The sequence below is a fragment of the Alligator sinensis genome, unplaced genomic scaffold, assembly GCF_000455745.1.
Source record: "Alligator sinensis unplaced genomic scaffold, ASM45574v1 scaffold628_2, whole genome shotgun sequence".
Classification (NCBI taxonomy): Eukaryota; Metazoa; Chordata; order Crocodylia; family Alligatoridae; genus Alligator; species Alligator sinensis.
The window spans coordinates 5,438,523-5,450,541 of NW_005841833.1; the positions used below are offsets into that span (position 1 = coordinate 5,438,523).

At 40.1% G+C, this 12,019-nt stretch overlaps 1 protein-coding gene across 1 annotated transcript in view; it reads right to left on the reverse strand.

Moving 5' to 3' along the window:
* GIT2 (GIT ArfGAP 2) overlaps positions 1-12,019 on the reverse strand; it is a 39,174-nt gene that overhangs the window by 4,541 nt on the left and 22,614 nt on the right. Inside the window, exons 17-20 of the mRNA XM_006015271.3 lie at positions 10,531-10,779; positions 8,366-8,455; positions 4,842-4,924; positions 4,530-4,718 (exon numbers count right to left, since the gene is read on the reverse strand). Of these exons, the coding sequence (XP_006015333.2) occupies positions 4,530-4,718; positions 4,842-4,924; positions 8,366-8,455; positions 10,531-10,779 (611 nt within the window). The remainder of the gene's footprint in view (positions 1-4,529; positions 4,719-4,841; positions 4,925-8,365; positions 8,456-10,530; positions 10,780-12,019) is intronic.

Here is a 12,019-nt window from a genome sequence, read left to right on the forward strand (position 1 = left end):
CTGAAGTCCTTGAAAAATGTTAACACATTTATTACGTGGTGTTCTCTTAGCTTTAAGAGCATGTCACAAAAAAGAAGCAAAATAAGGGAGGATGACCCATCAACTTTTCACACTGACTATATTTCAGGAACTTGAACACGGTGGAAGATTCAAGCCCTAGGTTCACAATGCAATATTACTTACAATTTTTTTCATGACATAAGTAAAAAACTAGCTATTCAAAGAGCTTCTCTGAAACCTATCCTAATAAAGATTGAACACCTTGCTTTTTTTTTTTTAATATAGCTTTAAGACAGTAAAACATCATCAGATAAACTGAAAAACAAAACAAAACAAAAATGGAAAATGCCTGACCTGATGAATTTTGACACACAGTAAATGCACAATATACAAAATCACCAAGACAGCAGCTTGTAAATGCATGCATCTATCTCAGCACTGTTAACATTTACTTTTATAGTGCAGAAAGTATTATCTAAATTTCAATTATTCAACTGAATTACAGTATAAATGGTAACCATTGATCACAATTTTAATAATCCGTTTAGCTACTGTTGTGTCATTAATTATGCAATGAACAAAACATTTAAAAATCAATATTTAATCTCTGTTCAAAGCTTCTGACTAATGGTTATCTGAAGCCAGAGAAGGAGACTTGATGGAAAGCTAAATTTAAAGCTTTATATGCTTTCAAAAACTGTAATTTATTTGGTGATTGATAGGATAATTAATGTAGCATGTGCTTCAAGCTAGTGTTTTTACATTAGTTAATCAAGCAGTATCATTCAAAAGATTTTTTTGTTGCCATAATCTACATATACTAAATCACTGCCATTTCAGGCTCAAATCAGTCAATCATTTTATGCAGTTAAGTTGCAATACCAAAACCATGTGAGTTACAAATGCACTGAAAAGGAAAGCAACACACGCAGGGGTCATTTGGGTTATGCAGGAAAGTTGCTACAAAGGGGGACACCTTGGTGTGTGCCACGTTCCTACAAGTTCTTCCACAGAAAGTGTGACTTCTCATCATTACAAGCTTTTTATCAGAATTTCATTGCAGCAATTCCTGCTCTGTTAGAAAGCAGGATAATGCCAACTCATTCTCCGAGAGCTAGACTGAACAGTAAAGAAACTCAGAAAAGACCAAAATAAAAATTACAGAATGAATTTTCCTGTGCAGAGCATAGTAACAGGCCACAGTAGTCATCTACAGGTCAGAAAGCAAAAATTAAGAGATATGACAGTTAGCTGCATATTCCTTAGCTCTTAGGCTTATTGCATCAATGTTTTCAATAGGTATTTGAGGAATGTCTCTATTGATGTAGGACATTCAAAATTTAAGTACTTGTCACTAGATTTGTAGCTGCTATTTTAAGACAGCTAACCAAGATGTGGAAGGTCCTTTAGGTCATGGGGTAACGTAACTAGCTCCCTAAAACCTGTGTAGATTTACGGAAAGACTAGGAAATCCATTTCCAAGTTGCTATACCCAAATTATGCTATTTGGGGGTGGAAGAGTATCTCCTCTATTGCAGAAAAGTACAAGAGACCTTCCAGGTAAACCTTCCTCCCATTTTGGTATTTATGACTGGCCATGCTATCTGGAGATAACACCTGGAGAAATTTTACAGCCCATAAACATTGTTTCACTTAAAGCTTTCACATTTCATTTGCAGTAGACTTAAAGAATGGCCAGTATTTTGGTCAGGTTTGGAAGATACTGGCAGAATCATTAGATACATTTTTAAACCTAAAGTATAGTTTTGGTGGGCATCCATCCAAGACATAAGAACTAGGCTCTTGTTTTAAATATTAATTATAACTAGCAGCTTGAAAACGTGCAAAATGAGGTGTGTGCACCGTTATGGACTACATCAGACCTGTTTAACTTGGGACCAGCTGAGGGCTGCATGGGGTGCTTGTGTGCAGGCCCCAGGTTGCACACTGCATGGCTACATATTGTTGGGGGCAGTCCCTCTGGGGGGCTGCATGCAGACCCCTGGGCTCTTCCCAGCTGCGTGGGCCAACTGTTTCTGGGCTGCTATGCTAACTGTTTACAGGCTGCCAGCTGGGCAGCCCTGACCTACATAAATCTTGCTAGTTCTGCACCAACGCATAGTTGCTGGTATCAATAATCACATTCGAATGATCTTGGCAGACACTGATCAGAAAGGAATCTCTGCACCCCAAAACAGCTGCATTCTGAGGCCCCGGTTCTGCTCCCACTACAAGATGCTACTGAATTCAACAAAGTATTGGGCCCATCATCTTTAGTTCCTGTTTTCTTTAAATTCTTTCATGCATAACCTCTAACAAACCCCTGTGTGAATGTGCGTGAAGAGGAAAAGGCAGGAGAGAGAAAGAGAAAAGGACACTGTGCCTGGAAGGCAGGGACAGAGGCCAGAGTACCAGGAGGTAGGATCAGGCTGCTGGATGGTCAAAGGCTGCAGGGGCGCTCTCTCAGCCCAAGGAACCAGTGTACTGAAACAGCCGAGGCTGTGTCTGAGCCTGAGCGTGCTTGCACGCTCTAATGGTCTGTTTAGTCAGATGAGCACAGGAAAAGGAACAGAATAGAAAATAATGAGAAAAGAAAGGAGTTTCATTAAGACAATGCAAGGATATTAACATTTGTGTTCAGCTTATCTATACAGCAAGTCAGTTTTATCCATAGCCTTCCAAACACAAGCGTGCAAGCCATCTTGTTACAGCTCTAACACGCTCAACTCAAGGGCAGTATAGTTGCAATGGGAGGTTTCTAAGCACCTTTGTTTGAACCAAAACAAAGATTAATAAGTTTGTTCCATTATTTTTCTCATGTTGCTTGGCTTCCTCTACTGCAGATGTGTCACTATTTAGTGCACTATAAGGGAAAAAGCCATACAGTGGGGAAACAGTATTTGCATTTCTGTTCATGAAACAACTACTCATTTACAGGAAACATAAGGTTCACTTATGTACTGGTAAACAATGCACCCCATTTGAAGCAGAGGAAAAAAACTGTGAGGGGAAGAAAAACATTCTTTATGAAATGTATCTTCATTTAATTTGGCAGAACGAACTCCGTTTCAGGTGCTTTTGTTCTGTCTCAAATATTGTTTCTGGTAAAATACACAAATAACCAAATCCTCTGACCTCATACTTCTCTTTCTGCACCTCCCTTTACATGAACCTGGAGAAGTAAGTGACAAGACATGTTAGTGGAAGTGAGAAAATGCACTGACATCTCCACTCAGGATCCCAAAGGAGATAAGTGTGCAACACCCTCCTAGCCAAAGGAAGGTTCAAGGAAGAGAAGCAGGCTAGAAGGAAATAGAAGAGGCCTCGAAGAGCATTTTGTTGCCCATTTTTGTACAGGCAGGAAGTGAGCTGGCACTCACTCATTGCTCACTCACTCATATAGGCAGGAAGTGAGCTGCCATGCATTCACTCACTTATACAGCAGTCAGTCTATGAGCTGTGAGATTTAACAAAAGGCTGTTGGTTGTCTTTATAGGTGAAGTGGTGTTTGGTGCTTCAGCTGAGACAGTAACTGTACCCCAATATGGACGCTACCAGCAGAAAGGCTCTCCTGGAGCCCAGGATCACCCACAGCTAACAGAGAATGCACTCACACACATTAAAACTGTTAGGTCTAGGCTGGCAAAAAGGTACTTTGGAAAAAGACTTAGTTTATGTACCCCAAAGTTTTGCCACTGACAAGACCTGGAAATTTAGCAGTGTTTTTGGTCACATTAAGCACAGACAGCATAGGTGCATTGAGGCTGAGCACAAGCTGATGTGCAGGCGAACTTGCCATCTGGATTCTTAGCGCTGGCATGCTTGAGAAAAGCTCATTTATTTATTTATTTGCTCCCGTCCAATAATTCAAAACAGCTTTGGCTACTGACTTATCTACAGCTTTATAAAACAAATCAAGGCTGCTGTCTGCATAGCAGGCCAGAGAAAAAGAACAAAATACACGCAGAATCAAGTCTAGCATTGCAGTTTGAGGGCTGAAACCTCTATAGATCTTTTACAGAGGTTAGACTCGGTTATTCTCACATGCTGGACTACAAACACTACTGGGACTGAGCACAAAAGGGTACACATCACACTAATCCCAAGATTTCCAGAGAGCTCCCTTGACTTCTACACTTTTGGCCAAAGGATTCCCATGGGAACCCTACTCAATGCTCTCCACGCCTTGACTGCTACCTCCTCTGTGGCATGCAGAATGGGAGGTGTTACTGCTCCAAACCAAACCAAACCTAAACCTAGTACATTTCTCTGAGGTCCCTATCAGATGTCTAGGAAAGCAGGTCAGGGTTTGTTGGTCCAGATGGAAAGAGCATGCTAGAAAGATGTTCCTCCATGCTGTGTCAACTGCCCCAGTGCTGCCAGCTGTTCCAATCCTCTAGGGCCCAAAAAGGGCTCATTTACACAAAGTCATCGTCTCCAAGTGCAAAGGTATTTCAGCATCCCATATTTAACCTTTCAAAAGGCACTTTCACTTGGAGGAGTCAGAGCACTTAGAGGCCTCTCCTTACCTGTCATGCTTATTTTCTTGTGCTGCTCGCAACAGCTCCTGGATGTTCTTAGTGATCTGTTCAGTTTTTCGAATAACATCTTCTGTGCTGGGCAGGGTGGAGCTTGGGGCTGCGTCTGTGTCGGTGTTCTCAGGGATAGACCCTTCCCCCTGCCAAATGACACTTCTCTGCCTTCCTTTTCTACCTGACCTAGAAAAGAGAACATTACAGTTGTCATTGGGCTATCGAACACTGCTAGTGCTTAAGTAAGGCTTTGACACTTCTACCACTGTCCAGACACAAAGATAAACTTGTGTACTTAAACATACATACCCTGGTTCATCCAGCTCCAGACTGGGGGTGGGGTTATCATAGTCACTTTCAGGCATGCTATTCTGTTTCTCTAATTTTGATGCCTGCAACAAATAAAGATTAATTTAAGTATTGTACATAAAATTTCAGATCCTTCCCAGGAACATGCCAGGTGAACTGGTTTGTTCTCTTCATGATTTCAATCATGTCCTGCATCAATATTTTTGTTGTTTTATATGATGAACCTTTCATAGCCACAAATTATTGTCCTATGCTAGGCTGCACTCATTCATGCATTTTAAGCAGATATCTTTGAGACTGGACGTGTTCATGTCCCTCACCAATAACCAACTTACATCACGTGAGTTTAGAGGATCACGCAGCAGCAGCTATGCAGAAGTTACCTGAGTACTAAAGATTTTCCTCTACCACTGAAAAAAAAAAAGTTTCCCTAGTTAGGTATGTCCTCTCCACAAAGTACATTCTATAGCCCAATGTATTATTGTTCTCCAGCTGTTATAAGCTGAAAAGTTTTGTGGAAGCCTGCGAGGCATGGATTTCTGTGGAGTCTGACGCAGTCCTGCATTCCTACCATTTAGGCACTGGTGTACTTCCCCACTGCCATCACTCAGGAGGACTGTCCCAATTGCTGTGACATTCATAAAGGGACACCACATAATGATCTTGGGATCATGCCTGAAATATGAGGTCCACGCAGTTTTAAGCGACTGAGGCAATACACTTTTGCAGAAACCCCGAAGAGTGGAATTATCTGACAATTCCCAGATAGCTGTAAGTTTTATGCCTCCCAGTGCAGCATAACTGAATCAAGCACAAGGAGGGACCATCACCCAGTGTTGCTTTCAGCCTTCCTCGTTCTAGCATACTCAGTATGCCCCATGTCCCTTAACAGATGGCTAAAGTACAAACTCACTTACTAGTATTTTTCTGACTTCAATTTTTTCTTCCTGCAGATTCTATGACGTGGACTTCTACACTCAAGATTATTAATGAAAAAATACACAGAATCATATACAAAACAATGGTGTACTCCCATCTCTGTAACCTAATCAGTCCTTCCTGTGCCATTTATACTTAGGGCAAACAACAACCAGAATTTCATATCCATATCTAGTTTGAAAAAAGAAGTTAAAACAAATTCCCAGAAACACGAGAGATTGAGGAACATAATGCCAATGCAAGCAAAAACATTATACTCAAGCTCTCTGCCTATCCCAAAACAAGATTTTTATTTTCTTCTAAGTCAGTCCCAGGGTTCTTTATTAAGCCTGTCCTGATGTTATTAATTAAACTTCTCCCAGTGATGCCCAAGCCAGACTAATCCATGTTAATATATATTTCCTCAGCAGACAGACAGTTGCAGCTGTCCAAATTCTGAACACGCCATGGTAATATCACTATGATGCTCTGTCTTTTACTGCGGCATGTAGATCCTGAATCAAGGCAAAACTGATCCCAAAACTGCTCTGAGATTGTACTGCTCACCTAACAGTGTTCTTCCCACTCCCAGTCAAGTGATGTTCCCACCAACCTTTACTAAAACAGCAAAGTGAGTTCATGGGACTCTTGGCTTTAATAACCATGCATAGCTATTCAGAACGAATTTCCAAAGGTCTGTTCTCCCGGAGCCCAACTGAGAAGTAATAAAGCTGGGTGAGATACAACAATACTTGCTGAAGATGAGAGATGCAATGTTAAATACAGGACTGCAATTTCACTGCTATGTCAGACATATGGAAGGGCTGGACTAAGAGGGAGAAAAAGTCTTTAAAGAGAGATCTCCAAAAACAGCTGAATTTTAAATGATCAATAAAAGCTTTTCACCTAAAATTCTCCCCCAAGAGTTCTGCTTTAACACTGAAAAACCAAAGAGAAAAAACTAAAACAACCAACCAACCCCCTCCCACAAACCCACAAAGTTTAAACCTCTAACACTCAATACTACGAAGCGGATCCAGATACCCAAAGTTGTAAGAAACTGACCATAAAAGTATATGAATACTATGAGTGTGCAAAGGAGTTTCTAGTGATGACTGGTAGATCCACTGAGGACGTTCTGTAACTGTGGATGGCCAAGCTATGGAAAAGAATCTGCAGTTTATTCATGGTTATAACCCAAAGTGGTTCAGCTCTTAGTTTGTACACATAAGGCACAAATATGGTTCAATATGAACATAAGGCTCAATATGAACAAAAAGCAATGCAAGAGATTAGTTCTTCAAATTATAAACTCATTATGCTAAAATGTACTTAAAGAACCCGTGTATAGTGTGGATCTATTTGTTAGAAGTGAAGCTCTTCTGCAGCAATTGCAGGAAACACTATTTTGTATTTGGAATAGGTTCAGAGAGACTGTTCTGCATGTATACCAATAGGTTTCAGGTTCTTTTGATATACAGCTTATAACCATTTCTAAAACCCCATAAAAATGTAAAGTCTAGTGGAAATACTCAGTCATGACCAGTTTGGTCACCTCAGCATACTAAAAGACTATCTACCTAATTTGCAGTTCTGTAAAATGGGATTTCATGCTGTACTTCTATTAATTGTGCTGGCTTGAAAGATTGCAATGGAAAAGTTAGATGAAGAAAGAGTATATCTGTTTCCCATTTCAATGTTTTCATAAAAAGGTGCAGGGTGCTTCCATGAATCCTACAGACTCCTGGCCCAGAACTAAAGCTGTTAGTTTATGAAAAGCAACAATGCAAACAGAGGTGTCTTTGGGGACACCATATGCTTTATAGTGCTATTAGTATTGCCTAGTAACGCATTCACTTTTTAAAGTCAATTTAGGAACTAACAAGGCCCTGGAGGCCAAAGGCTTGTTTATTCTCAGGAAGCATCACAATTCAACCCACACCTGAACAGAGTGTACTGCTAAAAGGGAGCTCTGCCTTCACAGTCATTCAATCCGTGTCCTTGTTGTAAAGACAGTCAGCAAGAGTTAGTTAATAATAAATGAACTGGTGGGCAAATCACATGTTCTTTGCTAAAACAGGCAAGCAGATCACACTTTGTCAAACAAACTATTGAACAGCTGCAAGAAAAATCTGTCAGTCAGTACCAACCTGGACTGGATGCAAAGTGGCAGCCCCTAGAGAAAACAGGCTTAAGAGCATTTTACTAACCCACTGAGCATACCTGTGCCCCATGCAATGCATTTTAGTCGGAAAGGAAAAATATGTATTGGCTTATGAAATATCAGTAAATGCCTGCTAAATTACTTCTCATCAGCAACTAGCTCATTTTCTTCTGGTCATTTCCAATAGCATTTTGTGCAAGAAGTGATTTGAAGCAACTTTTGCACAGTGTTAAATGCTACAGGTGTTTTAGTTGATGTGAAGTTAGATAAGAGTGAGGCGAGTCTCCACAGCATGTGAAATAAAAACTGAAGAAGTGATGAAGTGTTGCTCCATGCAGGGATGAAGGGCTAGTTAGCAAAGAGGGGAAAGGACAGAGGCACAAGGCTGCCAGGGAGATTGCCACCTCCTCCAGGTAGAAGACCAATTTGGAAGGTACTTAACCCTTCGTGTGCTTTCATCCCTTGACCAGGAAAGCGTGGAGGGGAAGGAAGGCAGAGATGAAGAGGAGGTCACAAACGCACTCCTCCCGATCTAAAAAGGGGAAAGAGAAAAACACTCGGGAAAACTAAAAAAAACCCAAAAACACAAATACTCTGAAAATAGCTTTAAAACAGAAGCACATTTTCAAGTCAGATAATTAATGAAGGGACTCATGGCAGGAATGATTGAGAAAATGCAACAGAACAGTTGGAGATGTTTCCTCAGAGATCTCTGCACCAATAAAGGTGGATGCCAGTGAGTGTAATGCATGGCGAAGAGATCACTCTAGATGTATCCAGTTCAATGCTCTCCTTCCAGAGCATCCAATTCTGCCACTGTCAGAGGCAGAATACCGGGCTGGGTAGGCCACTGATCTGACCCAGTCTGGCACTTCTTATGTTCTTATTAACCTGGGCTGGACTTTTAATTCCTGCAAAACAATTGTTCTTAAGCCAGTTCTGATGTTAAAATTAAAAGGGTGCTGACCTCCAGAGCGTGGAACTTCACAGAGCAGTGAATATATTAAAAAACAAAATCCCTCCTCTTCTGCAAAAGCTCTCACTTACTGGTTATACTGCACTAGGGTTGTATAGAAAGATTTTAAAGAAAAAAATTTGCACAACCAAATTTCACACAAAAAGCTCTGCCTTAAAACTGCCAGTTCTATACCAATTTTGTCACAATTCAGGAGCCCAGGAAACTCTGTTTTCAATAACTGCTGTCTATGAGCATGTTCTGACACTATCAGGTACTGCTGCATATCAAAACCATCCACAGCAAGTCACTAGCACCCACAGCTATATAGTTTTTGCCATCTAGTTGAAAATTTCTCAAATGCACTTAACTTATCCAAACAATTGGAAGAGTCCCATATTTGTTAACCTGAGTGAAAAAACATCCAAGCTTGTGCATTACTGCCTGGGGGGGTTCAGTGTCATCTGACAAAAGTGATACATCTTGCCAAAATACAGACATTTGTGACTACTGCTGGCTAGGGTGGCCATCATAGAGGACATTCCGGTTTTCTGGTACTCTGTCCTCTATTGATACAAAATCCAATGCCTTCCTATCCTCTATTTTTCTCTTGAAGAGAAAAAGGCGTCGGGTTTCATATCAAAAAGGGACAGAGGACAACCAGACTGTCCTCTATGATGGGCACCCTACTGCTGGCAGTGAGCATCTCCCTTTAAATCTATGCCAAGTAGTTTTTTTTCAAGCCAGGGAAGAAACTTTAACTCAAAAATATATTTGAAAGATTTAATTGCATAACTGGCAAGAGAACGCTGAGAGTCTTGTTTGTGCAAAAGTACTCTAACAATAAGTGAAAAATGTTAACTCGCACCTAGAAAGAAAATGGTCATATATTCCCCCATATCTACAGCAATTATAAAGATAAAGTCTACTGAAGGATTGGAGCACTTTGTCTTGTATGTCTGGACTACAACCTCGTAAGGGATAGGATCAGTGTCTGTCTTATACAAACCTGACCATGCTATTTTAGCCCTTAAAATTACAGGAAAATTAAAAACCGGGAAGGACTTGCTCCCCTAAGAGGCCTAGGTTGCAAACACCAGAGTTGAAAATAAACTCAAAATAAGTTTTCAAAATAAGAGACTATTATAGGCTTCACTGCAGAGAGGTCCATAGAAGCAGACTTGTATCCAAAAAGAAAAAAAAAAGGTAAGGACAGTTTTGGGTACCATTTTTGCTCATAAGCAACATTCAGAATTAACTCCTACTATTTCTGGACTCTAAAAATCTGCACATAAGGACATATCTGTATCTCTCGAAAACAGAAATTCAGAAACAATACCTACCTTTTAGGGGCGATGTTCCATTCACTCCTGCTTTTAAAACCTTCGTGCATGGATATTTTGGCAATACGTTGTGGTTAAAGGAAACAGCTGAGCAGAAGCCAAAAGCTCCAGTTTACATATCAGAGAATTATGCTACAGCTTTAACATTTCAAAACATCAAGCTCCTGCAGACATGTTAATACAGCAAACAGTGACAATTCTTACTGATTAACTTTATTAAGAAGCAATCTAGGGATTTTGGAAAATGCAGAGTTGGAATAGAAAAAGCTGACAATACAGAAGTGCAGAAGCATCAGCAATTTTACTTACATGTGGAGGGAAAGGCTGTAGTCTTGTTATGCTCTCTTCTGGGTATGTGACCTCTCCTATAGGGAGGTAGGGTTTCTGACCTGATCCAGTCTCATACATAGACATAGGTCTGCTACCCCGGGCAGATGGTCGTCGCTTTAAAGAAGAATTGTTGGTGGGATCTGTATATTCAGAACCAGTTTGGACCTGATATATATTGGTTGTGGCCTGTCTTCTGAGGTTTGTATTTTCACTCTGTAGCGTTTGAAGCTGAAAAAAATGTTTAGCAGTGGGACTTGGTTTTTCTACAGCCAGCATCAAAAGCAAACCAACTACACAAGTACATGCTTGTCAGCTTGACTAATAAATTCAGTAGCAGAGTTGGAGTTAATTTTAATGGAATTTTTAAATTTTGAAATCTACTTTGCCCGGTATAAGCTGCAAAAAAAATGTTTATATTCCAGATCTGGCAGATTTGTAGGTGTCTATTTCAAATCACTTATGCAGTTAGGAGGCAAGTCAAACTGGATCTTAAATTTAGTTGTTGCAGTTAAAAGCATTTGTTTTCCAGTGTAGCTATGCTTATTCATAAATTCCGCTCTACCACAAAGGCTGTTTGAACAAAATACAACACAGCATTATTTACAAGCAAAGTGCTTCAGTTTAGCAAACAAACAAATCACTAGAGTAATTTAAAGAGGACTTAAATATAGGTTTGGGAAATTTGCAATTGCCAAAATTACAGCAGACACCAGAGGCAGCCCAAGGAGAACTAGTGCTTGCTTTGCAAAGCAGGAGGACAGTGGAGTTTAGCTTGTGAAAACAGGATATCAGCTACCGCTTTCTAGAAAGCAAACAAGAAGTTATTTTAAAGCTTTTTATTGCATACTATTTTTGAGTAGCAAATGCAACACTTGTAATAATTCATTGTAGAACTACTCAGTCAGTTTGCTATATTAACACATCATAAAAAACACATTAATACTGAATTATGTTCACTTTCTTAAACAATAGATGGAGCATGTTGTTTCAGACAGCTGATGATCTTTCATCAGGAAACAGTAGTAGGCATGTCCTTGAAACTTGTGTTGCCTCATATGAACCTTCAAGAACATCAGTCTGCTGAAAAATTCTAGTCTGCCTGGTGCTTCCCAGGATCCCAAATCTCGACATTCTGACTAGCTGGAAGTCAGTTAAGGTGATGTTTTTCCCCCTGCTGTTTCTGTCCTGTGACATGTTGATTTGTGTGCTAAGGTTTCAGGATCAGCAAAGAACCATACTATTCATTGACATTAGCACAATTATTAAAGTTAAATCTGCACAATATTTTACTATATCTTTTGTGTGTGGTGGTGGTGGTATCATTTCAGCTTGTAGCTGTTGTAATATTCTGATCAAACTTTCCACTACTGCCAAGATTAAGGTTTTCTTTTTGCTTAGGGAGAACCCATCCACAAGTAACACGTATTAATAGCAGCTCTGCCTGTGCACTTCTTTGAAAAAGGTGTCT